This window comes from Hirundo rustica, chromosome 18, assembly GCF_015227805.2.
Source record: "Hirundo rustica isolate bHirRus1 chromosome 18, bHirRus1.pri.v3, whole genome shotgun sequence".
Classification (NCBI taxonomy): domain Eukaryota; kingdom Metazoa; phylum Chordata; class Aves; order Passeriformes; family Hirundinidae; genus Hirundo; species Hirundo rustica.
Window position 1 is genome coordinate 11598890 of NC_053467.1, and position 23654 is coordinate 11622543.

The 23654-nt window shown below is 65.5% G+C and overlaps 4 protein-coding genes across 6 annotated transcripts in view; 2 read left to right on the plus strand and 2 right to left on the minus strand.

Annotated features, from left to right (window-relative positions):
* Positions 1-3487, plus strand: part of RBFOX3 (RNA binding fox-1 homolog 3) — a 101377-nt gene extending 97890 nt beyond the window's left edge. The window contains 7 exon segments of the mRNA XM_058422951.1: positions 119-179; positions 426-479; positions 734-866; positions 1398-1437; positions 2013-2074; positions 2364-2442; positions 3288-3487. Coding sequence (XP_058278934.1) covers positions 119-179; positions 426-479; positions 734-866; positions 1398-1437; positions 2013-2074; positions 2364-2442; positions 3288-3332 — 474 coding nt within the window. The 3' untranslated portion in view covers positions 3333-3487.
* A 2420-nt stretch (positions 3488-5907) lies between these two features.
* Positions 5908-10630, minus strand: ENGASE (endo-beta-N-acetylglucosaminidase). Its single transcript, XM_040081761.2, has 14 exons — positions 10518-10630; positions 10263-10339; positions 9933-10134; positions 9354-9502; positions 9108-9265; positions 8839-8987; positions 8526-8691; positions 8088-8191; positions 7741-7849; positions 7485-7657; positions 7115-7269; positions 6913-7015; positions 6707-6821; positions 5908-6597 (listed from the first exon to the last, which is right to left on the minus strand). Exons 1-14 carry the CDS (start codon positions 10628-10630, stop codon positions 6193-6195), a joined length of 2178 nt encoding a protein of 725 aa, XP_039937695.1. The 3' UTR covers positions 5908-6192.
* Positions 10631-11541: 911 nt separating this feature from the next.
* On the minus strand, positions 11542-16545 carry C1QTNF1 (C1q and TNF related 1). Of its 2 annotated transcripts, none has more exons than XM_040081765.2 (5): positions 16282-16545; positions 13821-13934; positions 13417-13587; positions 13168-13310; positions 11542-12840 (listed from the first exon to the last, which is right to left on the minus strand). In XM_040081765.2, the coding sequence occupies exons 3-5, from the start codon at positions 13551-13553 to the stop codon at positions 12290-12292; spliced, it is 831 nt and encodes a 276-aa protein (XP_039937699.1). In that variant the 5' UTR covers positions 13554-13587; positions 13821-13934; positions 16282-16545; the 3' UTR covers positions 11542-12289. The 2 variants fall into 2 exon arrangements, with proteins under 2 accessions (XP_039937699.1, XP_039937698.1); XM_040081764.2 differs by having other exon boundaries at positions 13417-13567; positions 16282-16543.
* A 584-nt stretch (positions 16546-17129) lies between these two features.
* Positions 17130-22964, plus strand: CANT1 (calcium activated nucleotidase 1). 2 transcript variants are annotated; one of them, XM_040081763.2, is made up of 4 exons: positions 17130-17166; positions 18628-19267; positions 19501-19704; positions 20127-22964. In XM_040081763.2, the coding sequence occupies exons 2-4, from the start codon at positions 18649-18651 to the stop codon at positions 20495-20497; spliced, it is 1194 nt and encodes a 397-aa protein (XP_039937697.1). In that variant the 5' UTR covers positions 17130-17166; positions 18628-18648; the 3' UTR covers positions 20498-22964. The 2 variants fall into 2 exon arrangements, with proteins under 2 accessions (XP_039937697.1, XP_039937696.1); XM_040081762.2 differs by lacking the exon at positions 17130-17166 and adding an exon at positions 17723-17956.
* The last annotated feature ends 690 nt before the right edge of the window (positions 22965-23654 follow it).

The following is a 23654-nucleotide window of genomic DNA, read 5'->3' on the forward strand; positions in this document are numbered from 1 at the left end:
GCTCCGGCGTCCAAAGCAGCAGCAACACGGGCTGAGCGCAGCCGAGCGGGCCCTGCACCACAGCCTCGCCAGCTCCACCTCCCTCGGGCACTGAGCCCCCGTCCCCCTCTCTCTCCAGGTGAACAACGCCACGGCCCGTGTCATGACCAACAAGAAGGTGGCCAACCCCTACACCAACGGTAAGGGCCAGCGTCCAGAGAGCAGGGGCTGCAGCAGGCAGGGGCTCCTCCGGGCACCGGCGCTGTCTGGCTGCCGTGGAGCTTTGGCAGTGAATGCCCTCCACACCTGCAGGCAAATGAGAGAGCAACTGCTCCTGCCCAGTGCAGGAGTGCAGCCCCCCATGCCCTCCTGCCTGGGGATGGGGCCGTTGCCCCTCGGAGCACCGTGGAGAGTGCCCTGTCCTCACCAACTCTCCCTGCCCACAGGCTGGAAGCTGAACCCAGTGGTGGGAGCAGTCTACGGCCCTGAATTCTACGCAGGTAACGTCGGGCTGCAGCAGTACCTGCTGCGGGCTCCCCCCCAAACATCAGCTCTGTGCTGTGTCTGCCACTGCTCTGTGCAGTGAGCAGCCCCCGGCCCCTCTCCCTGCCTGGACAGTTCCCCCTGTCCTGTCCCCTTGCCCAGCATCCCCACGGGGCCGTGTCCCTGCCAGGCTGAGGGCACAGGGGCGCAGACCGAGGGGGCTGTGTGCACCTGCTGTGGAAAGCCCACAAGTGTCCCCTGCCTCCTGCAGTAGCGGGGTTCCCGTACCCCACCACGGGGACGGCCGTGGCCTACCGAGGGGCACACCTACGGGGCCGAGGACGCGCCGTCTACAACACCTTCCGAGCTGCGCCGCCGCCGCCGCCCATCCCCGCCTACGGCGCGTGAGTACCCGCGGGGGCCTGCTGGGGTGTGCTCCGGATCTGCGCTGCCGGCGCGGGGCTGCGGCACACAGGAACTGGCTGCAGCTCCTGCAGCACCTGCCCGGCCACGGGCTCTGTCCCAGCCCCAGTGCACTGCCCTTGGGGCGAGCCGCACACGCGCCGGCCTCCTGTGCGCCGAGGCACGGGACGCTATCGCAGCCAGGATGGTTGGTTTAGTGGAAACTCTCTCCCAGCACGTGCAGCTGTGATGGTGTAGGTCACAGACACAGCCGTGGCCGTCTGTGGCTGCTTGGCTGCTCCCAGCAGAGATCCTGCCCTGGGATCCTCCTCTGGCACGCCCTGCCCTTGGCTGTGCCCTCTGCGTGTCCCCAGAGGGGACACAAGGCCCGACCAGAACCCCAGCCCAGACGTGCCTTTGGGGCCTGCACAGCCAGCTGTGGGGCTGAGGCAGCTTCCCCCATCCGCTGCCCTCGCCCTCTCCGCTGATCCAGGGGCACCTGCCGGGCTCTGATGCCTCCTCCTCATTTCCAGGGTCGTCTACCAGGATGGGTTCTACGGAGCTGAGATCTACGTAAGTGACACTGTGCCCAGGGCTGGGCTGTGACGGGGACCCCACGCCAGCGCAGGGGGCAGGTGGGATCACACGGGTCCGTGGTGGGCTCTGCCCCCCCCAGCCCCTTCCCCTGGGCGGTGGCAAGAGCATGAACACAGTGCGGCTTCTCCAGAGCGATCTGGGTGGCACACAGCACGCAGCATCCTGCGCCCAGTCCTGTGCCCCTGCCAGCCCCCTTGCAGGGCTGGTACCACACGGGATTTATGGCCTCAGTTCCTCACACCCGCATTTAACCTCTGTGTCTGAGGAGCCAGCGGCGATATTTCAGGCGGGCACTGAAGGATTTATCTAACGTGACACCTCATTAAAGCGAGCGGGGAGGTGACAGTCTCTTCTCTGGAAATTTAATTTTTTAAGGTTAACGTTTGTGAAAGCCCCTGGGGAATGGTAATGAGGCTGATGCGTGCCCAGTGGCACTGGCACCAGCTCCCCGTGGGCCCTACGCTGCCCTGTGCAGTGCCATGGGCACCCAGCTGCCCCCGACCCCGGCCCCCAGGGGGTGCAGCCCCTTGACCAGTCTCTCCTCCCTGCAGGGGGGCTATGCTGCCTACAGGTACGCCCAGCCCGCAGCAGCAGCAGCCGCGTACAGTGACAGGTAAGCACCGGGTGTGACTCCTGGGGGAGCTCCGTGTACCCCCTGCGCTGCCCACTCTGACACCCCCAGCTTTTGAGTGCTGTGGGACAGGACGGAGTCAGGCGTGGGGAGGGTGTCCTGCAAACAGGGACCCCTTGCTCCCCTCGGGGCTGGGCTGGAAAGGGTTGGCACCACTGCAGGGGGAGCAGGGAGATCCCGGGGGGCTCCCAGGTGCAGCTGGGAGGGAGGGCTCGGAGGGGACACAGGACCGCAGCTGTTGTCACTGACACCCAGCGCTGTTTGCTCCTAGCTATGGCAGAGTGTACGCAGCGGCAGACCCCTACCACCACACCATCGGCCCCGCCGCCACCTACAGCATTGGCACCATGGTAAGAGCAGCCCCTCGGCCTTCCTCTGCTTCCCGGGGGGCTGCGGACAGCCCAGGGAGGGGTCTGGCACAGCGGCCATGGGGCTGTGGGGCACGGGGCAGGCGCGGGGGCTGTGGGAGGGGAGCGGGAACGGTGCAGCCCCTGCCTGGCTCTGTCTGCAGGAGAGGAAACCCCCGCCCTGCACCCCTGCCCCACCTTCCCCTCACACCCTGCACGGTCCTGCCCACGCTCACCACTTCCCAGGGGCCTGGCTGCCCCCCACCACTGCCTGGTCAGGTTCCAGGACCCCCCCTCATCCCAGTGCAGGACAGTGTCCCCAGGGCCCCGCCTGCAGCCACACACGGGGGGCACGGCAGCCCCTCGCGCGCCACAGCCCTCGGCCAGCTCTGACAGCATCAAAGATGAAAATTGCATTCTCGGCTGGGACCGCAAAGCCAGCCTGACTTTTTCTGCCTTTTTGTACTCCCTTGGCACCCCCAGCCCTGGGCAGCTGCTAGTGAGGGGCCACGGGCACTACACCCTCAGGGTTTTGAGCTCAGTGCCACAGCAGGGAAGGGGGACAGCTCCTTGGCAGGCGTGGCACAGCAGTGCCACATTGGAGGCATATGGCAGCCCCTGTCCCCAGGAACAGTGCCCTCGGCTGTCACGGAGCCCGGGCAGCACTGGGCCCCCTGGCCCTCCCTGCCCCTCACATCCCAAGGACAGCAGCGATTTGGTGTCATTTGGAAAAGGAGGAAAAATTTTAAAAAAAAAAGAAAAAGAAGAAGAGAAAAAAGGGAAGAAGAACTAGGCTTTGGCTGTCTCTGAATACTGATTGGCTTTTTTTTTCATCTTTGATGTTGCAGGCTAGTCTATACCGAGGAGGGTACAGCCGCTTCACTCCCTACTAGCAAGACAGACCCAGCCCCCCCACCACTGCCCCCGATGCTCACTAGCACCAAACCAAACCAGGCAGACAGAGCCGAGGCCGAGCCTGCGGAGGAGCCGCGGGCGCTGCCCGGTGGCCGGGGCTGGCGCCGGGCTCTGTGGGGCCGCAGCACCCCACACCCATAGGGTTACCTCAGCCGCTCCGTCTTGCCGCCTGCCCGCCTCTCCTGCGCCATCCGCCCGCCCCGGGGACCGCGGGCACTGGGGCCGGCCCTCAGCCCCAACGGCGCCCCGTTCCCACTGCGGGGTGCGGGGTCCCCCCCTGCCCTGGCTGCGGTGCGCAGGGTTCGTCCCCCCGCCAGGCAGGCGGGGCCGCTCAGCCTGCAGGGATGCTCGCTCCACGGGCGCTGGGTGACAGCAGCCCCCCGAGCAGCCCCTCTGCCCCCGTAGGAGAGAGAGGAGCCAGCTGGGGTTGCTGACGAGGCTGGGGTGGGTTCAGGATCCCCGAGCAGCAGCCGGGCAGGAGCGCTTCTCTGCCTGACCGCGCTGCTCTGCAGAGCTGGGTGTGATGGGCTGGGCTGGCTGCGGAGCTGGGGGTGATGGGCTGGGACGGTGCCCTCGGCCCGCAATTCAGCCTGAGTGCTCCAGCGAAAGACCTGCCTCTCTTGTTTCTGTTGTAGTGAACCCGTGGCTGTTTCCTTCTGGGACCGGGAAGGGCAAAAATATACACACACACACACACAAAAAGAGAAGAAAAAAAAAAAGAAAAAAAAAGAAAAAAAAAAGAACCCCAAAATACAAAAATTTAAAGCAAAGCGACAGAAAAGAAAAAAAAAGAAGGAAAAAAAAACCAAAACCCAAACCCCCCCCCCCCCCAAAAAAAAAAGAAACAAAGCCAAGCGGCAGCAGCCAAGTGAGTCCCAACTGTCCACACACACCGAGTGAGCGAGTCCCAGAGGAGCCGCGGCAAGCACCGGCGGTCGGATGCGCCGGAGGGACACCCAGCGCCCCGGCCCCACAGCCCGGCAGGGAGGGAGCCGGTGCAGGCAGGCGTGAGGGTCCGCGGGGCCCTCACCCGCCCAGGTGCAGGGCCTGGGCACCACGTCTTCCTTTCCCTGGCGCAGCAGCGCTGGGGGTGCCGGCGGAGCGCCGCGCCCTGCCCGGCTGGTGGGACCGGGTGGCGGGGTGGGGACCCGGCGTGGTGCCACCCGAGCCCCGGCGCTGGCGGCCATCGGCGTGTCCAGTGTGCGAGGCCTCAGCTCCAGCGCGGAGCTGGGGCGACGGCGCGGCTGCGGTGCTGAGGTATTGCAGGGGACGACCCTCTGCCTTTTAAAGGGAATTTTTGTTAAGAGGAGCTTGCAACTCGCTTGTGACCCCTTCCCCTTCTTCCTCCCGCCTTCCCTGACACCCGCTCTCCCACCCTGCCTGGACCAGCCCTGAACTGAAGCTGGGCCAGGCGCTCCCGCTCCCGCTCGCCCTGCGGCACGGGACGCGCTCGTGGCCTCCCGTCCGTGCCCGAGGCAGCGGGATGCTCCCAGCCCTGGGCGCGGGGCCGCTGCGTCGCCCACCAGGGACCCCGCCGAGCCGCGAGGCTGGGCTGCAGCCGCAGGCACACGGGGTGCGGTGCCCAGTGGCACGGGGCGCTGCGGAGCCCATCCCGGGGTGCAGCGCCGTCCCGCGCCCTTACGGCTCTGCCACTCCTCAAACCTCACTTTATAGTCTGCAGACGCCCCCGACGCCCCAGCGATGAGCTCCCTTTTTCTATTCCCCGTGTACATAGCCCCGGCCCCCCCGTACAAAGCTCCGTCCATCGCTGTACTGGCTTCTCCCTTACAGCACCCCCGCGCCTCCCCGGCGTGCGGGCTGGCGCCGGCCCATCCTGTATGCTTAAAAGTGTGACCATTCTAATAAACAGTATTATTATTATTATTATTATTATTATTATTACAAGGATTATTATTATTATTATTATTATTATTATTGAAATTATTAATAAAGATTTCTTTCTTCAATCAGGGCGACTCAGGTTTTGACTGGTAGCGTTGCAGGGGGCGCGGGGCCGTGGCTGCTGCAGTGGATCTGGCTGGGCAGGGGGTCACAGCCTGTGGGCAGCCCTTGGGGCCCCCTGCCTCGCCATGCTGAGGGAGTGGGGTGCTGCATGAAGAGCCCTCTCCAGGCTGGGCCAAAGCCCTTCATTCTTCCAGCCATCAGGTAGAACGTTCTTGAGCACGTTCCCTGCCTCAGGAGCAGCAGCTCCACTGCCAGCACTGGTGTCCCTGGCGGAGCCTGCGTTGTTTGGGGACAGGGCTTGGGACCCTGCGCAGGAGCGCTCGCCTGCTCCTGCCTGCTAATTGCTTGCTCACCAGACTGTGAGAAAATAATTGCTGCTATAAATTTTCTCTCCTCCTCACAAGGTGCCCAGGGGAGGCAGTGTAGGCTGGTGGCACTGGGCTGGGTCCACGTTAATGAGCACAGCGGTCACCCATGCTGAGCTGTTCCTCGGGGCTGCTGCACAGCCCGTGCTGGCAGCTCCCCACCAGGCTGAGCCCTGAGGGGGCTGTGCGTCCCGGAGTCTTAGGGCAAGTATCCCCAGCCTGTGTGCAGACAGCTCGAGGTCGTGAGGGCTGCAGGAGCTGGTGGGGTTCTCAGGGCAGGTGCCCCAGTCTGCCCCAGGGGTCAAACACGTTAGGGGTCCCTGCCAGCCGCTTGCAGGGTCCTGGTCAGCACCTAGTGGGCCCTCAGAGTGAGGGCTGAGCACAACCACAGGGTGGGAGGAAAGGGACTCGCCAGCCCGGGGTGATGAAATGCAGCCTCCCCGTGTCCCCAGCCCGCAGCCCACCCGCCACACGGAGGAGACACAGCACGGGCTGCACCACAGTTGCTTTAATGCCCATCTGAGCTGGTGGCACCGCCTGGCGCGGAATAGACCAGCACGAGGCGGCCCCAGCGCTCGGGGTCCACAGGCAGCTCATCCCGCAGCACCGGTTCCACCAGCAGCTCCAGCCGGCAGGACTGGCCGGGCGCTGGCCGCGGCACCGGCAGCCCCACGGCACGGAACAGGCAGCCCTGTGCCAGCCCCAGCACCTGCGGCGCCGTCTGGCCCAGGCGGCACCGGGCGCCCTGGCTCAGCACGCGGAACCACCTGGCGCGGCCGGGCGGGAAGGACCAGCGCAGGGTGAGGCTGAGCGAGAGCTGCTCGGGCTCGGGGCCCTCCTGCCACCAGAGCTGCGAGGCCATCACGCCCTGCACCTGCAGCGGGGAGGCCGCCACGCTGGCCGTGTCCAGCACCTGCGAGGGAACCACGCGCTGTCAGGGTCAGGGCAGGCACCCACCCGCCGTCCCGGAACAAGGGCGGCACCGGGGCAGGCGTCTCCGCCAGGCCGGGGCAGGCACTCACCCGCACCTCCCCGAGGAGGCAGGTGAAGGACGTCTCCTGCGGGCTGGGCTGCTGGCGGGACACGATCACGGAGAGGTCTCGTAAGCTGCAGTCCTGCAGCTCCAGCTCATAGCACCTGAGAGGGAAGAGGCAGAGCAGGAATGGTACCAGGGAGCCCGGGCGTCCCACACCTGCCCGTGGACGCAGGATGCAGGCAGGGCACTCACCGGCTGGTCCAGCCATAGGAGCCACGGTGGCAGGCGGCGAGCAGCTTGGCGAGGCCAGGCGGCGGTGCCGGGAGGAACCGGGGGTAGTACCGGCCGTTGGGCTCTGCCAGAGGGAGCCAGGTCAGGGGGCGAGGGACTGAGCTGGTCCCACACTCCACAGCAGGTGCTCACTGCAGAGAGCACAAGGGGACAGGGTCCTCACCGGGCAGGGAGGTGGGGTTGCCCTCGAAGCACATCCCGGAGTCCCAGGTGGTGACCTCCAGTGACACTGTGAAGTCATCGGGCTGTGGCCCCTCCAGCTTATAGAGCAGGGTCAGGAAGAGCTTGGGGGGGGCCGGCATCTGCAAAGAGAAGAGGCTGATGACCCCAGATCCACCCAGAGAGAGACAGAGACAGAGAGAGAGACAAAGAGAAGGTGCATCGTGTTAGGTGTGCTGGGCTGTGTGGGCAGAGCCTGGGCATGCTCGCCACAAGGCCCCGGGGCCACACAGCTCAGGCCATGCAGACCATGTCATGCTGACATGGTGCCAGCCCGGCGCTGAGGAGGGGAAATGGGCATCACCCCAACTCACCGGACAGCCACGCGCTCCTCGCCGGGGGGAATGGTCCCCTGCAGCTGCAGGGAGCTGCCCCCACACCAGGCATCCTGCAGGCAGCAGCTGGTGCTCAGTGTGCCCTGGTGCTCCGGGTACAGTGGCTGGATGTCCTGTGCGCTCAGGTCGTACCAGGGCCCAGACTCTTCATCCTACAGCACAGGGAGAACTGAGCTAGGGGAGCTGAGAGCAAGGACCCAGTCTGACCAGGGCAGAGCTGTCACCTTGCACTCACCTTCCCATCCAGGAATGTGCTGGTGCCCATGCCCAGGCTGAAGGAGGTGGTGAGGGGCAGTGTGCAAATGCTGTGTGTGGGCAGGTACTCGGCCAGGGAGGCCCAGAACCTGGAGACAAAGGTGGCTGTCAGGGCAGAGACCCCCGTGATGGTCACTGCCCTGCACAGCCTCAGGTATTGCCTCAGCTGGGGCAGAATGGGGCCAGCTGGCTCCTGGTCAGCAGCCATGGTGTCCTGACAGCCACGGTGTCCCTGTAGCTGTGTCCTGCCACCCCACAGCCTTCCCGAGCTGGGACACTCCTACCCCCATTCCTCCCCCAACACCTGCCCTGCTGAGCTGCCCTCACCTGTTCTCATTCTGCAGGAAGTTTTCCTTCCCCAGGTGCTCATAGACCCAGCCAGGAGCGAAGATGGCTGCGGAGAGGCCATACTGGCGGATCAGGCGCAGGGACTGCAGAAATGAGCCGTGAGCAGCGTGGGCCAGGCCAGGTAGTCACCTTGTCACCTGTCCTGTCCCCACTCCCCCCAGGTTCCACTGGCCCCGTGGTGAGGCAGGACACCACAGGGACATGCTGCAGCATCTCCCTCTCCAGGATGGCAGCACCGGGATCCTCCAACTCCCTCTTCATGCACGGCCAGCACTCTGGGATCCCTCACTCCTCACCGGATCATCCCCAGGTTAGCAGCCCAACACAGCACAGCCGGGCAGGGCCATCAGTGGGACCTCAGAGACCTGCACTGGGGAGGTCCAGGGTGGCACTCGGGCCCGGGCCTGTCACACCCACCTTGTCAGTGTCAAAGCCACCACCAATCACATCCCCACGGGCAAAGACATCAACGCCGACATAGACGTCGTTTAGGCGTGGACCAGCCAGCCTCTGCGTGCGCTCCAGCTGCTCCTTCTTCCAGTTGTAGTTGGTGAACAGCCCGTCACAGGCATCAAAGAATATCCTGGGGACGAGAGTCAGAGTGGCAGGACAGATGCTATGGTCACACATGACCTCACCAAAGGCTGTGCGGGTGGTGCCTGACCACCGCCACGCTGGGTTTGGGGTGGGATCACGTCCCCCAGCCCGGAGACAGTTTTGCCAGCCTCACCTGTTCTCATCGTTCAGCTCGTTCTGCCACCTCAGTGTGCCATCCTTCAGGACGCTGTCATACCAGATCACCAGTCCTCCCGGCACGGCGCTGTGCACCCGCGCCGTCAGGTCCCGCAGGAAGAGGGGCAGGTTCCCCACCGCTGCCGCCTGCCAGGAGAGAGCAGACACGGGCGGGTAAGGGAGCAGGGCGGGGGCTTCCCACGGGAACAGCAGGCAGGGATGTGGGCAGGGAGAGGCAGGGCGGCGAGCAGGGCCACCAGGACTCACGCTCAGCGTGTTCTCGATGTTGACCAGCCAGCCGTCGAAGCGGTAGTGCTGGGCAATGCGGGCCAGCTGCTCGGCCACGGCGCCGTACGCCTCCTCCCCGCCGGTCAGGAACGCCTCACACAGCTTCTCCCCGTCGGTCCACTCTGTGATGAAGGTGCCTGGGGAGGCAGTGAGGCCAGCGTCAGCCGCGCAGCCTGGTGAATCCACCTCACACTGCGGCTGCCCCGGGCACAGCCCTGCCCTTACCCAGCACAGGGACGCTGTTGCGGTGTGCTGCGTTGGTCCAGACCACGGGCGGGATGGTGACAGTGTGGTGGCTGAAGTACACAAAGATGTCGATGTAGCGCCAGTGGTAGAAGACATAGGGGTTGCGTGTGGCCGAGCCCTGGATGAACCTGCAGAGGGAAAAGGGTTGGGCAGTGCAGGAAGGACGCTGATGGATGCTGCGGGGCTGGGTAGGAGCCTGACTCACAGCCGGGAGCTGCTCAGAGCTGTGGCACTGAGCCACCTCTGAACATCCCAGCAAGGTTCCCCTAGCACTGGTGCCAGGAGTCAAACACCCCATCCCTGCTCACCCCGTCCCTGCTCACCCCATCCCTGCTCACCCCAACCCTGCTCACCCCATCCCTGCTCACCCCAACCCTGCTCACCCCAACCCTGCTCACCCCATCCCTGCTCACCCCATCCCTGCTCACCCCAACCCTGCTCACCCCATCCCTGCTCGCCTGTGGCTGAGCCCACAGGAGACACATCAGGCAGAAACAAGTGCCTTGAGGATTGAGACAGTGTCTCCACTGTCACACCTCCCTTCCACCTAGCACATACCTGTCCTCCAGATACCCGCCACGCATGTCGTGGCACACCAGTGTCCGAGGCCTCCTGCTCTGGAGCGGGGGCTGACGCTCGGCCAGGGGCACGGCTGACACGTTGAACTCATCGTTGCTGTTGGGCTGCCAGGCCAGCAGCTCCTCCAGGCCGGACAAGAAGAAGCTGATGGGCTCCGTCGTCTTCGTGTCAAAGTACCTCGCTGGGAAGGACGGGGAGACAGGGCAGGGTCAGCAGCGAGCACCGCCTGTGCAGCTCGGTACGGCACCGACACCGACCCCATCCCGGCGGGGCCCAGGGGTGCGGCGGGCGCCTCTCACGGAGCCTCACCTGGCAGGGGCTGAGGGCGGTCGCTGATGGTGTCGTGCAGGACAGTGGTTCCTTGGATGTCCGCCGCCGGCTGGAAGCTGCCGCGGGAGGGGGTTGAGGGCCGGGCCGGGCCGGCACCGCGGCCAGCGCCGACCGGGACCTGCCGGCCCCGGCCCCGGTCCCCATCGCGGCCCCGGACCCCATCCCCATCACCGTCCCCGTCCCCGTCCCGGTCCCGGACACGATCGCGGCCTCGGGCCCGGCCCCGCCATCCACCTCCGCCGCCGGCGCGCTGCCCGCTCCGCCTCCGCCGGCTCGTCCTCCGCGGCCCCGGGCTCGGTTCCCGTCCTCTTGCCGCGCCGCGCCGGCCCCTCCGCCGCCTCCGCCATGGCGCTGCCGCCGCCGCCGCTGCCGCACTGACGGCGGCGCCGCCGCCACCGGGCCCGGCTCTCCCGGGGGCGCGGCCCCGGAGCTCCGCCCGCCGGCCCCGCACCGCCCCGGGCACCGCCCGCCCCGTGCCCCGCGATGGACCGCGTGTCCTGGGATGGGCTGCGCGTCCCGGGCAGGAAACCGCGTGCCTCTGGATGGCTTGTGTGTCCCGGGGCAGAACGCCTGGCCCAGGACAGGAGTGTCTGCTCTGGGATGCAACCCGTGTCCGTAACAGGCCCTGCTGTGCAGTCTGGGGCAGAGATGGTACCTGGTCCCCAGGGCCAAGGAGCTTTGCCCATGCCACGGGACAGGGCTGGGGCCCTGGGCTGATGCCCCGACCCCACAGGCACAGCAGTGAAAGGCCTGACCTGCCTCACTTGGCCTCCACCATCCACCCACTCCCCATATGTGGGGCCAGGGCTCAGGGCTCTATTTAAGGTCATCCTCAGTCCCCCCAGCCCGTTCCCCTCCCTCCTGTACTTGGGGTGCTGCAGCCCTGCTCAGCCCAGCCATGCACCCGCCAGCCCAGACCCTGACACCCAGCTTCACCTCAGACCGATCTCCCCTCCGTGAATGTGCCGGATAACCTGGACTCCTGACAACCCTGCCACCCTTCCCAGCCTGTCCTGTTCCCAGGCTGACACTTCTGTCACTGCACGCAGCCCCTAGCCCTTGGGGCGCAGCTGGTCCATGCAGTGCCTGGCACAGCTCTCCCGGCTCTCCAGGGACAGTTTGCTCTTCCCTCTGCAGCCCCAGCTCAGCAGCACTGTGCCAGTCCTCAGCTCTCGGGGAGCCCCTGCACCCCCGGAGCAGAACCCTGCCCTGGGTCCCTCTGAGCCCCCCCACACACAAGGCAAGAGGACACTGAGGGTGTGAGCAAGGCTGGAGACGTGAGGTGTTTAATGTGGCAAGAGCTGAGTGGGGGGTCAGCGTGCTGGCCCACGCCACTGCTGCATCTACACAAACATGAAGCCTGGCCAGCAGATAACCTAACGGAAGAGGAAGTGGCTGAGGCCAAAGGCCCCACGCCCAGGGCTCTGGTGGGGAGAGAGCCCTTCCTGAGAAGAGGCTGCGGGGAGCAGTGACGCAATCTGCAGAGGAACTGACACAATTTGCTTCCCACAGGGGTACCCAGTCCCCCATTGCAACACCTGCAACGTGGGAAGAAAGAGGGCCTTTAGTGGTTTATCTATTGCCTTTCCTGATGGTGCTGAGCACCTTCTGCCCGTTCCAGCCGGGGGGCACAGCCTGGCACGAGGAGGAACACGGTGCCAGTGTCAGCGCTGGCACACCAGGGCACCAGCAGTCACACTGTTCCCTTGTACCTGGCAAGCCCAGCTCTGCAGTGGGGAGAGGCGGGAGCTCCCTGCCCATCCCAGCTGAGCAGCTGCTTCCTGGTCACTAATGTGGCAGGGGCTTAAAATTGCTCCAACTCTTCCAAGTGTGTCTGGTTGGCCTTGAGGTGCTGGAGAGGGGGAATTCACACACTGGTGCAGCTGCTGGGGGTAGTGGCACTAGGGTGACTAACAGCATAATGGGGGTGGCACTCCTGGGATGAGAGGGACAGGGGCTCCTTGGCCGCCTGGCCTGGCACAGGAGGAGTGGGAAGGGCCTGGTGCTCAGGGGTCCCCACTGTACTTGATGAGGTGGCCACTGAAGGTGATGTAAGTGTCGTACTCGTCGCTGAAGACAGCGTTCTCACGCTCACCCTTGTAGAGCCGCACCCAGACTTCATCTTGCTCCTTCAGCTCCAGCATGACGCTCTGGCTCTGCATGATGCTGCGGTCGCTCACCTGGGCGTAGAGGATCACCACCTCCACCCCGTTGCGCATGATGTGCAGGTACGTCTCCTTCTGGTTCCAGGTGTGCACATTGAGGCTGAAGTAGTAGATCCCGGGGATGTAGCAGTAAAACTTGCCCGTGAACATGTTGAAGTGGTCGTAGAGGTTGACAAACTCCGTGTCGAAGATGAGGGTCTGGTAGTAGTCGTTGCTGTGCAGAGGTTTCTTGCGGCCCACAGAGAACGCAGCGTAGTGGCTCTTGCAGCGCTCCCCGGGGGCGCCCATGCTGCCCTTCTGTCCCTTGGGCCCTGCGTGGCCCCTGCTGCCGGCCACCCCCGTCTTGCCGAACTTGCCCTGCATGCCACGCTCACCGCGGTCCCCCTTCTCTCCTGGGCAGAGCAGGAGGGAGAGTTGGGCTGTCAGGCAGGGGCCAGGGCTGAACCTGGCACCACGAAAGCACCTTGGCCAGAGATGGATGGACGGAGCAGGGACCCCCCAGTCCCGCATCTGCCCCTCCCCAGGCTCTGAGGCTGCTGCCCAGAATCCACCAGGGCAGGGGCTGCTCACACCCCAGTGTGGCTCCTGCCATGTCTGTGCAGGACACAGGACCACTGGCACCACCCCAGCTTCTCATTCCCAGTCTGCAAGAGCTGGCACTGTGAGCCCGGACCTGGGGCACTGCACACGACACAGTGCGGGGTCCTGCCTGCCCTCACCTTTCAGGATGGTCATGTTGATCTGAGGCATGGGCTGGTACTGGGGGTAGAAGCGCTTTTCGGGTGGGGGGCAGCAGCGGACACAGCGGGGCTGTGGGGGCAGCCCCTCCCGGGCATCATTGGCCTTCTGCTCCTGCGTGGCCCTGGCAAGGCAGAAAGCAAAGCACAACAGGGGGACGGGGGCCCTCTGCAGTGCCGGGGCTGCCCTGGCCCCCGCTGCAGAGCACCCTGGCTCTGGGGTCCCCTCACCTGGCAGCTTGGTGCTGGGATGGGGCCTCATTGGGGTCTGTCCACCATCGCTGGTCAGGGATGGAGCTGGTCTGGCTCCCCACAGGGCAGGGCAGCAGGAAGATCAGAAGGACACCATGCACCCACAGCCCCTCCATGCCTTGGCAGTGCCCTGTGAGGGGCCAGGGACAGCTGAGGGGGACAGGAATGAGGAGACTCCCAGCCCAGCCATGCCTCGAGCTGTCCTGGGACAGGACCTGTGCACTGCACAGCCCCTGAGTTCTGGCTGGGCTGTGGAACAGTGTCACCCCCGTGAGCACCTGGGGAGACCCACACTGGGGCAGTTCAGGGGCTCTGGGCTCACCAACATGAGGGCCGGGGCCGTGCAGCCCCTGAGCCCTGGCACATATGGCAGATGGGATTACCTCAGAAGCTGAGAGTGGAGCAGAGCAGCAGCCTCTGACCGGGCCAAGTCCTGGACCAATTGCTGCTGCTGCCTCCCATGGACGCCCAAGAGCAGTGATTTAGGATGTCAGCACCTGAAAAATGATAGACAGCTCCAGATGCCATGGAGCAAGTGTCAGGGTGCAGCCCTGCCTGTGTGTGGGACCCCAGCCGGGCCCGGAGAGGGTCTGCACCCCACTCCTGCAAGGGGTTCCTGTGCCCTGGGGGCTGCCAGCCCTAGGGTTGGCAAGGAGACAAGAGGGATGTGGGCTGGCAGCCCTGTCTGGGAGCTGGCTGCCACAGGGAGAAACCCTTCGGAGAGCCCACACCCTGTATGGGGCCAAAACTAATATTTGGAGAGGTGGTGGCATTGTGGCCCAGCCTGGGCGCTTCGTGACCTCTCCCTCTATTATCAAAACCGTATCTGCTGGAGACGTGGGGCCGGGCACGCAGCACCTCGCCCTTTGGCCCCGAGGCACCAGGACAGCCTTGGCCAAACAGGGGTGTAGCGCTGCCCAGCGCTGGGCATCCCGCGGCGGCAGGCTCGGAGCCGGGATGGGGACGGCTGCTCGCCAGGCTCCTATCTCAGCCAGGTGCCTCCCTGGCTTGGAATATGGGTGTGGCCTTCGCCGTCCTCCCTCCCGAAGAGCCTCCCGCGGCAGCGCCCGGCCGCGCTCCACGGGCTCTGCGGGATCCCGAAGCATCGCTCCCGGGGAGCACAGAGCCCTCTCAGCCCTGTCCCGTGCTCTGCGGCTGAGCCAGGCCACTGCGGATTTTGGGGCAGAATCCTGTTGTTTTGGTGAGCGCCTGCTCTCAGAGCACCGAGGTCTGCCGTCAGTGACCGGGGGCTGTCACCACTGTCCCCAGGTGTGGGGTCCAAGGGACCCTGCGTGCCCCCGCAGCGGGTGCGGAGGGCGTTTGAGGCCGGGGGCGGATGCCTGGATTATGAGTCACTGGAGCCGGGAAGGGGCGGAGGGATCGGGAAAGGCTCCAAAGGGCTTTTCCTGCTGCTCAAACCCTCTGCCAAGGGCCCGGCCCCTCCATACACTTCCCGGTGCTCCCGTCTCTCCGTCTCTCAGCCGTTGTCTCGGCGCTGCCAGGTGTGGAGGGAGGCAGGGGAGAAGCGGACCCATGGATAGAAGCATGGAGGAGGCCAGCCAGGGGCTTGTGTGCAGGTATCACCCAGGGAGCTTCGGCCCCGACTCTGCTCTCCCTGCCTGGCCTCCAGCTGTGCCAGATGCACAGCACTGAACACGGCACGGAGCACGCCGGGGCTTTGGGAAGCCTGTGGCTTTCCCTCGGCTCTGGGACCATCGCACCAGGCATTCCTTTGGGACCTGGAGCAGGCTGGGCCCTGGGGAAAACGCAGCGTCACAGGGAGCTGCTCCACGAGGAGAAACCCTCCACCAGGAAGTTCCCAGGGGGGAAGGCAGCGCTTCCCAGGCTGCCGGGAGCAGAGGGGGTGTGCGGTGCACGCAGGGTGCTGTCAGCAGCACACGGGGCTGGCTGCACGCTGCAGGTGTGCTGGACGGGAGGTGCCCGCCTGTGCACGGGCACACACAGCCCTGCCCAGGGACGCGGGTTTTCCAGTCAGGCTTGGCTGCTCTCCAGCAGCAGTCAGAGATTTAAACTCAGTGGCTGCAGAAGCCTTGGGACTGCGAGTCAAAACATCTCAAAATATATTCCAGATGGAGATGAAGACTAGGATGAAACGGAACAAACCCTAGGGGAGGGATGAGGGGCTCAGGGCAGTGTGGAGGCAGCAGGACGTGCACCCCCAGCTCACCCTCTCCATTTAGGGTGGTGGATACAAACTCCCCTGCACCACAGCAGCCAGAACCCCTGTGCCTCTGGGGTCCTGATGGTGGGCCAGGTGCCCCACGTTCTGCTGCAGATGCTGGAATGGTTGCAGAGCCCTTTTTTCCCCCTGGAGCAGGGCAGACACGGCAGGGAGCAGGATGGGGGCTGCTTGGGGAAGACATGGGGAAGGAGGTTGGGGTAGCTGCAGCCCTGCAGCTTCTGTAGCACCAGCAAGACGTTGTGCTGGGGACCCCAACAGCCACTGTGACCCCCAAAACGATGCCGAAGAACGCCCAGCGTGGGCTTGATGTGTTCATAGCAACGGGGGTTTTGGGGAACGCAGCGGTGGCAGGGCTGGGGGGGATCTGTGTCCTCCCAGAGCCGCGGTGGATCGTGCTGTGCCCTCACATTACTGTGGGGCTCAGCCCTGTGGTCCTCACTGCTCCTTCGCAGGCAGGGCAAGGGCCTCGCTGGATGAGGGGCACAGGAACCGATCCCCGCGCTGGGCGTGCGCCAGGACACCCGTGCGCCCGTCGAGGCGGAGCCGCCTCCCGGTACCGCCGCCGCAGCGCCCGCGGATGGGAGCACGACCCCTGCAGCTCCGGGGGCGATCGTCAGCCTCCCGAACCTGCCCCCACCTACCTCTGGGGCACGGCTTGTCCCTCGCGGCGCTGCCTTTGCTGCCCTAAAGCATCGCCCGGGCCAGCGCGGAGCCTGCCCGAGGCCGACCGCTGCCTCCCGCTCCGGAGCCGCCTCTCCTCGCCCGGCCCGGGCGGAAATACACTTTTTGGAAGCGCAGGAGGCAGCGAGGCGCGGGACGAGGCTCGCAGCCCTCCCCCGCCAGATGTGCGCCCGCGGCTGCCTTAACCATGTGTGCTCCCGGCACCGGCCGCCTCAGCCGTTCGTGCCCCGGGGCCGCCGCACCGGGAGCGGAGGCGGCACGGCGCCAGCGGCTCTCCAGAGGCGCCGCAGGGCCCGGGACCCCGCCGTGTGCAGCTGGACCCGGCGCAGGACCCTGCCCCGAGGGCACCACAGCCAGCACAGCCCCGCCGAGCTCCGGCCTTTGACAGCCGAACACGCACACGGGTCCCAAGCTGCGCGGCGGGGTCTACCCCGCTCCCCCACACCGAGTGGCGGCGGGACACGGGGGCAACCAGGACGAGGACAGAGTGTGTTGCGGGCTGGAGCAGGACAGCACTGGGGTCATGCCCGCCGGGCAGCCGGGCTGTGCCCGCCCCGCAGAGCCGCCTCGGGCCCGTACTGCCCCCGCCGCTGGGCTGCAGCCGCCCGTGCGCGGCGCCCGGCTACGGCGGGCCTCGCTCAGCGTGGACCACAGCTCCCGGCAGCTCCCGCGGCGCGGCGGGAGGGGCGCTGAGGGGCGCGGTGACGCGCGAGATCTCCTGGGAGTTGTAGTTTCTGTGCCAGACGGGGCGGTCTGGCCGCTGCCAGGCGCGGCGCGGCGCGCGGGGCCGCCGGGAGCTGTAGGCGGCGGCGGCGGCGGCTGCGCGCGGCGGAGGCGGCGCCGCGGTGAGCGGGGACACGGGCGGGGGGCGCCGGGCCGGGCCGGGCCGGCAGGCGGGGGTCACCGCCGGACGGGGGCACCGCGGACCTCGAACACCCCGCCCGGGCGGCAGCGGCGGGGTCATCGGGGCCGTGCCCCGCGCGGAGGTCTCGGGGCCGCGGGGGTCCTCAGGGCCCCGCTCGGTCCGGGCGGTGCCCCGGCTGCCCGTCAGCTCGGCCGGGGAAGGGGCGCGGGGGTCCCCAAGGGCACGCCCGGAGGAGGCGGGGAGTTCCCGTGTCCTTACAGGGGTGTCCCGTGTCCGTGCCCGGGGGTGTCGGGGATCCCCGTGTCCGTGCCCGGGGGTGCCCGTGACCGTGCCCCGCGGTTTTGAGGGTTTCTCGTGGCCGTGCTCAGAGCGGGTTACAAACGCGGTGGGGTCCGTGCACCTGGAGGGGTCCCCGGGGCTGTGCCGAGGCCCTCGTTCCGGGATCCCGGCAGGACCAGAGGCGCTCCCGTGCCCCCGACCCGCGGGCTCCGTGCCTGTGCCGCGCCGGAGCTCCGCTGTCCGGGGCCGGCCCTCCAGGCTCAATGCCCCCTCTGTTTGCCGCTCTGAAAGGCACATTGAGACCCTGCGGGATGGGCCCGTTGTGGAGAACCCTGGGATGGCAGCTGGGGATCTCTGTCCCGGGGTGGGGGTCTCTGCCCCAGGCTGCATGGCACGGGGTGAGCACGGGTCCAGTGGTGCCCGTCTGCGGGAGCGCTGCCACAGGGAGGGAGGTGGCACCAACGGGGGCTGCTGGCACCCCGGGCCCGCAGGTGGGCACAACCCGGGGTGGGCTCACGATGCTCACGTGTGGAGGACGCGCTGTGAGCCTGGGCAGGGATGAGGGGGTCTCGTGTCTGTGGGGCTGGGCAGGTCAGGGTGTCTTTCCCTTGGGCACTGCAGTTCCTGCTCAGGTGTTGGCATCCTGCTTGGGCGGAGCTGCCACGTGTCTCTCAGTGTCCCTGTGTGGCCTGGGGACAAGCTCACGGCTCCGTCAGTGGGGTCGGTTCTCAGGGCCATGGGAGCTGGGCCAGGCTGCCCAGCCACTCTGGAGGCACCTGAGGGGAGCCCACTCCCTCTCAGGACTGTGGGGACGTGCCCCAGGACACTGTGACACCGTGCTCGGCTTGAGCCGGGTGCCTCAGTTCTCTGCCTGAGCTGCAGTGACCATGGGACAGATAGAGGCGCCGGGCAGGTCGTGCAATCCTGCCAACACGCTGTGGCTCCCGGTCAGGGGGCGCAGAGGGAGCCAGGTGAGAGGGGCTGGGGGTGGTTCCAGCAGCAAACAGCCCCTGGGCATGGTGGCTCTTACCTGCATGGGGTGGGAGCTCCTTCTGCTGCAGGGGAGGGGATGGGGCCTCTCCTGGCTGTGTTCTGCTGTACCCAGAGCTCGGTCAGCACCAAATCCAGCTCTTTGACCTTCTCCCTCCCCTCTTTCCACCAGGCTCTCCTCGCCCCCTCTCTGATGCCAGTCCCGCCCTGCCATGAGTCTATGAGCCCCCTCCGGATCAGCGTGGGTGGTCTGCCCGTCCTCGCGTCCATGACCAAGGGTGCTGACCCCCGCTTCCGACTGCGCTGGAAGGCCATCGTGCTGTCCTCAGCCTGCCTGGGGCTCGTGCTGTTGCTCTTCTGCCTGCACCGTTCCTCCCCAGCACGGCATGGCCCCCCCAGCCCTCGCACCTGGCAGCTTGGCCTGCGGGCGGGAGACCGCTACAATGACACCTACCCTCTGTCCCCGCCGCAGAGAAACCCCGAGGGCGTGCGCTACCGCATCGGCGTCATTGCGGACCTGGACACGCAGTCCCGGGGCTCCCAGGAGCACACCTGGTTCAGTTATCTGAAGAAGGGCTACCTGGTACTGTCAGACAGTGGGGACAGGGTGACGGTGGAGTGGGACAAGGACGAGAGCATGCTGCAGTCCCACCTGGCTGAGAAGGGCCGCGGCATGGAGCTCTCGGAGCTGGTGGTTTTCAACGGGAAGCTGTACGCAGTGGATGACCGGACAGGGGTGGTCTACCAGATCGAGGGCAACAAGGTGGTGCCCTGGGTGATCCTCCCAGATGGGGACGGCACTGTGGGGAAAGGTGAGCTCCCGTCCTGCCCTGTGAAGCCCTTGGCTCTTTTCAGCTTGCTGGGGTGGTCTGCACCTTTCCTGTGACCTCTGAGCCTGGCCAAGACAGGGCAGTTCCTGCCGAGAGACCAGCTGGCTGCATGGGGGACACTGCCCAGCACCGGGCTCAGGGGTGTAGGGTTTGGGGTACGTGGGGCAGTCTGATGTGCTGACTGAGCCCCCCCTAAGCCATGCTTTCCACCACAGGCTTCAAGGCGGAGTGGCTGGCAGTGAAGGATGAGCACCTGTATGTGGGAGGACTGGGCAAGGAGTGGACCACCACGACAGGGGAAGTGGTGAACGAGAACCCCCAGTGGGTGAAGGTCATTGGCTACAAGGGTGACGTGAGCCACGAGAACTGGGTGACAAACTACAACGCGCTGAGGGCTGCAGCAGGGATCCGGCCCCCAGGTATGGAGCAGGGCAACCTCCGCCACCCTGTATCCCGCACTCTCGATGGCTCCAGAGCCATACAGTCACCCTCCCCCGGGGATACTGGCGCTGGGTGAGATTTAAAGGCTGCTGGAGGCCAGAGATCTCCTCTTGTCCTGGTCATTTTCCTCTGCTGCCTGTGCCAGGAGCAGCTGAAGGCAGGCTCAGCTGGCATTGGCCCTGGCAGCTGGGCCCTCAGGCAGAGTGGGGTGTACTGGGTGCCCCTGCCTGGCTCTGGGAGGAATTGGGGTGCTGCTGCCAGGCAGTGGGACAGGAGCAGGCAGAAAAGCTCATCGGGGATGCCTGTGCAGGGCTGTGGGGTGTTTTGGAGGGGAAGGGGAAGGGGAAGGGGGAGGGTCCCGGCCCAGCGTGGTGGTGGTGACACTCCGCTCCTGCCGCAGGGTACCTGATCCATGAGTCGGCCTCTTGGAGTGACACACTGCAGCGCTGGTTCTTCCTGCCGCGCCGTGCCAGCCACGAGCGCTACAGCGAGCAGGCAGACGAGCAGCGAGGCACCAACCTGCTGCTGAGCTCCACCCAGGACTTTGGGGATGTGACAGTGGGGCGTGTGGGCGACGTGGTTCCCACCCACGGCTTCTCCTCCTTCAAGTTCATCCCGGACACGGACGACCAGATCATCGTGGCGCTAAAATCAGAAGAGGACAATGGCAAGATCTCCAGCTACATCATGGCCTTCACGCTGGACGGGCGCTTCCTCCTGCCTGAGACCAGGATTGGGAGTGTGAAGTACGAGGGCATTGAGTTTATTTAACAGACATCTGCACCGAGTGGAGGCGAGCGGGCAGCCTGGGGACGTGGGCGGGCCCTGCTGGCCTGCTCCTAGCCCGGGGTGTCAGGCAGCGTTCCCAGCTCTGCCCTTGGCCCTGGGCTCTCCTGTAAAGCGTTGACTGAGCTGCAGCAGGTGTGGTGCAAGTGTTTCGGCAGTGGCACCTGGTGGCAAGGGACTGCCACCACAGCGTGCTCCCGGCCCCGGGACTGTCCTGGAGTGCTGCCTAGGCAGGCCCTGCTGCCGCCTTAGTGCCCAGCCCTGGATTGCAACAGAGCCATCTGTGCGGGCTCGGTGGCTCTGGTGACATCCGCACTCTGGGTTTGCAGCTGAGCCCCAGCTCTGCAGCTCTGCCTTGTGTGCCATGGGGCTTCCTCCGTGGGGTGGAGGGGGTGCGCAGCCAGAGTGGGTCAGACTTGGGGGATTTCATCAGGCATTTTTTCTCCAGATGCTGGTTTTCCTTCCCTTTTCCCATGAGCTGGGTGAGGTGATGGCTGGGGTGACAGGGGGCCTGTTTTGGAGAAAAGTCTCACATGGGAGGGGACAGTGTCCCTCTGCTCCTGTGGCCACAGGGGATGCAGCAGTTCCCTCGCCACTGTGGTTCCAGCACAGCGGCTGTGCCTGGGGGGCAGGGGGGGCGAGTGTGGGTGATGGGGCCACCAGCTGTGGCCAGATGTAAAGTGGGCCCATCCCAGTGCCATTCCTAGGCCACACCCTCAGAGGTGTCCGTGTGCCTTCTCCAAGGCCTGGCTGCACATGGCTCTGGCCCCAGAAATGCCTCCAGCCCCAGAACTGTCAGCTCTGGGAAGAGCTGAGCCCTGGACAGGAACTGCTGGGCGCTGGCGACGGTGCAGCCATGCTGTCCAAGGGCTGCCGTGCTCGGTGCAGGAGCAGAGCCAGGAGCTCCAGTTCTGCTTCCCAGAGCCAGCAGCAGCTGAGAAGTGTTTGCAGCAGCCCAGGGCTTTGGCCAGGGAGCCCTCCCCACGCTCACCAGCATGTTGTGAAATTGCAGCCACAGCCTGTGGGCCCCAAGATGAACTTGTGTGGTTTCAGGAACCACAGGTGTCAAAGGGGCATTTGCTGACCCCAGGGCCCTCCTGACCCCTCTGACTAAGGGGGCTGCGGCTCCTGGCCTGCCCACGCTGCCCTGCCCCAGGTCACAGGGCAGCATATCCTCACACCAGGACCGGTGTTTGGCTCGTGGTGTCCCCAGTTTGGTCCCCTTTCACACTGCCCCTAGGGCAGCTCTGCCAGCAAGTAGGGCTTCGGGGAGCTGGGCCTGGCCACTGTGGTTTGGGGGCCCTTGTGCCCCCTGGATCCCTCTGTCATGCCCTGTCACTGCTGTGCTGTGGGGTGCAGCCATGCTCAGGGAGGGAGAGGTGTTGCCCGTTGCTGCAGCAGTCAGGCTGCGGTTGGGTGGAAGGATCCGCAGAGTGGATGGAGCCCTCCCAAGAACCCGGCCAGGCTGCTCCCCCCATCGCTGTTTACAGTGTCAGCACCTCTGCGAGACATGCAGAACGCCAGACATGTGTTTTCATTTAGCCCAGACAATGACTCGGCCAGTGCTGGGCTGCGAGCGGATGCGCTTGTCTCTAGACACGGACCTGTCCCCAGCGCCACGGACAGACCTGGCTCCGGCCCCTGCACGTGGCCTCGGGATCGTGCAGCACCCGGCCCAGGGCACCCAGGATGCACTTGCAGCCCACGCTGGGTGCCAGCTGGCCACAGTCCACGACGGCCACTCAACCATTGCACTTTGCTTGGCAATGTCTCCCGGCCTCACTCACCTTCCCAGCCCAGCACCGCCAGCCCCACAGCACCTGTTGTGGCCCCAGGGCTGTGCCAGGGGCTGTCCCTGCTACCTGGTCCCTTCTTGTCCCCTGGGCTGAAGCATCCCCTCAGCACTCATCCCCCCTGCCCTCAGCACTGCGGGGCAGCAGCTCCAATGCCTCAGGCAGCTGGACCGGCAGGAAATCCTGCTGCTGCTGCAGCCTCTGCAGACCGTGAGCCCCAGAGTGGAGTTGGCAGCCTGGAGCCCCATCTCCAGGTGTCATCCCAGCACTGTCGGTGCTGTCACCTGCCACGTGTTCCCTGCAGGCTGTCAGGGTCTGGGCCAGGTCCAGCTGCCCAGTTCTGCTGTTTTTTCTCATCCTGGAGGTGCAGCATCTCTATTACTTCCCTCTTCTGCGAGTATCCACGGCAGTGCTGTGGCAAGAGGCTGGCTCAGGAGCATATTTTGTGGCCAGGGTGGTGGCTGTCCTGCCAACACATGCCCGTGACACCTGGCCCAGCTGTGCTCGAGAGCTGTGTCCCTGCCCACCCTGCTGGGACAAGGGCACTGCTGGGGAGAGGGAGCCCTCTCGGCAGCCAGGCAGGCACAGAGAACGGGCACAGTGACAGCAGCAGCATCCTGACACCTCCGTGGTGACACAGTGTGTGGGTTTGGACTGGTGTAGCGACTGTTTTTTCCATATTAGATGGTGTAGGGCAGTGTTTTGGATTTGTGCCGGGAACAGGGATGTTTTCATTACTGCTGAGCAGCATTTTCACAGCTTGAGGCCTCTTCTGCTCTTCATCCCACCAGTGAGGGGCTGTGGGGGGCAGAAGGAGTCAGGAGAGGACACAGAGGGGTGTTCCACACCATATGGAATATACTCGGGTATAAAGCTGGAGGAAGGGGGAATATTCAGAGTGATGGCGTTTATCTTCCCAGTCACCGTCATGTGCTGGAGCCTGGCTGCCGTGGGGATGGCTGAGCACCTGCCTGCCATGGGGAGGGGTGAAAGAATTCCCTGCTTTGCTTTGCTTACGTGTGGCTTTTGCTTCACCTGTAAAACTGCCTTTAACACAGCCAGCAGTTTTCTCACTTTCCCCTTCCCAATTCTCTCACCACCCCGCTGGGAAGAATGAACCAGAAGCAGCTGGGGGCTGAGCTGCCCACCGAGGTTAAACCCCATCATGCATCCAGGACAGAGACAGGGTGGGTTTTTGGAGCCGTGCTCCAGGGCAGGAGCTGCCGCCTGGGGGGAGAGGCCCGCGGCCTCGGGCAGGTCGCTGTAGCACAGGACCCCCAGTGGGAGCAGGAAGCAGGCAGGGGAACTCGGGTATGGGACAAGCTGTGTTGGAGGGGCCGAAGGTTGGG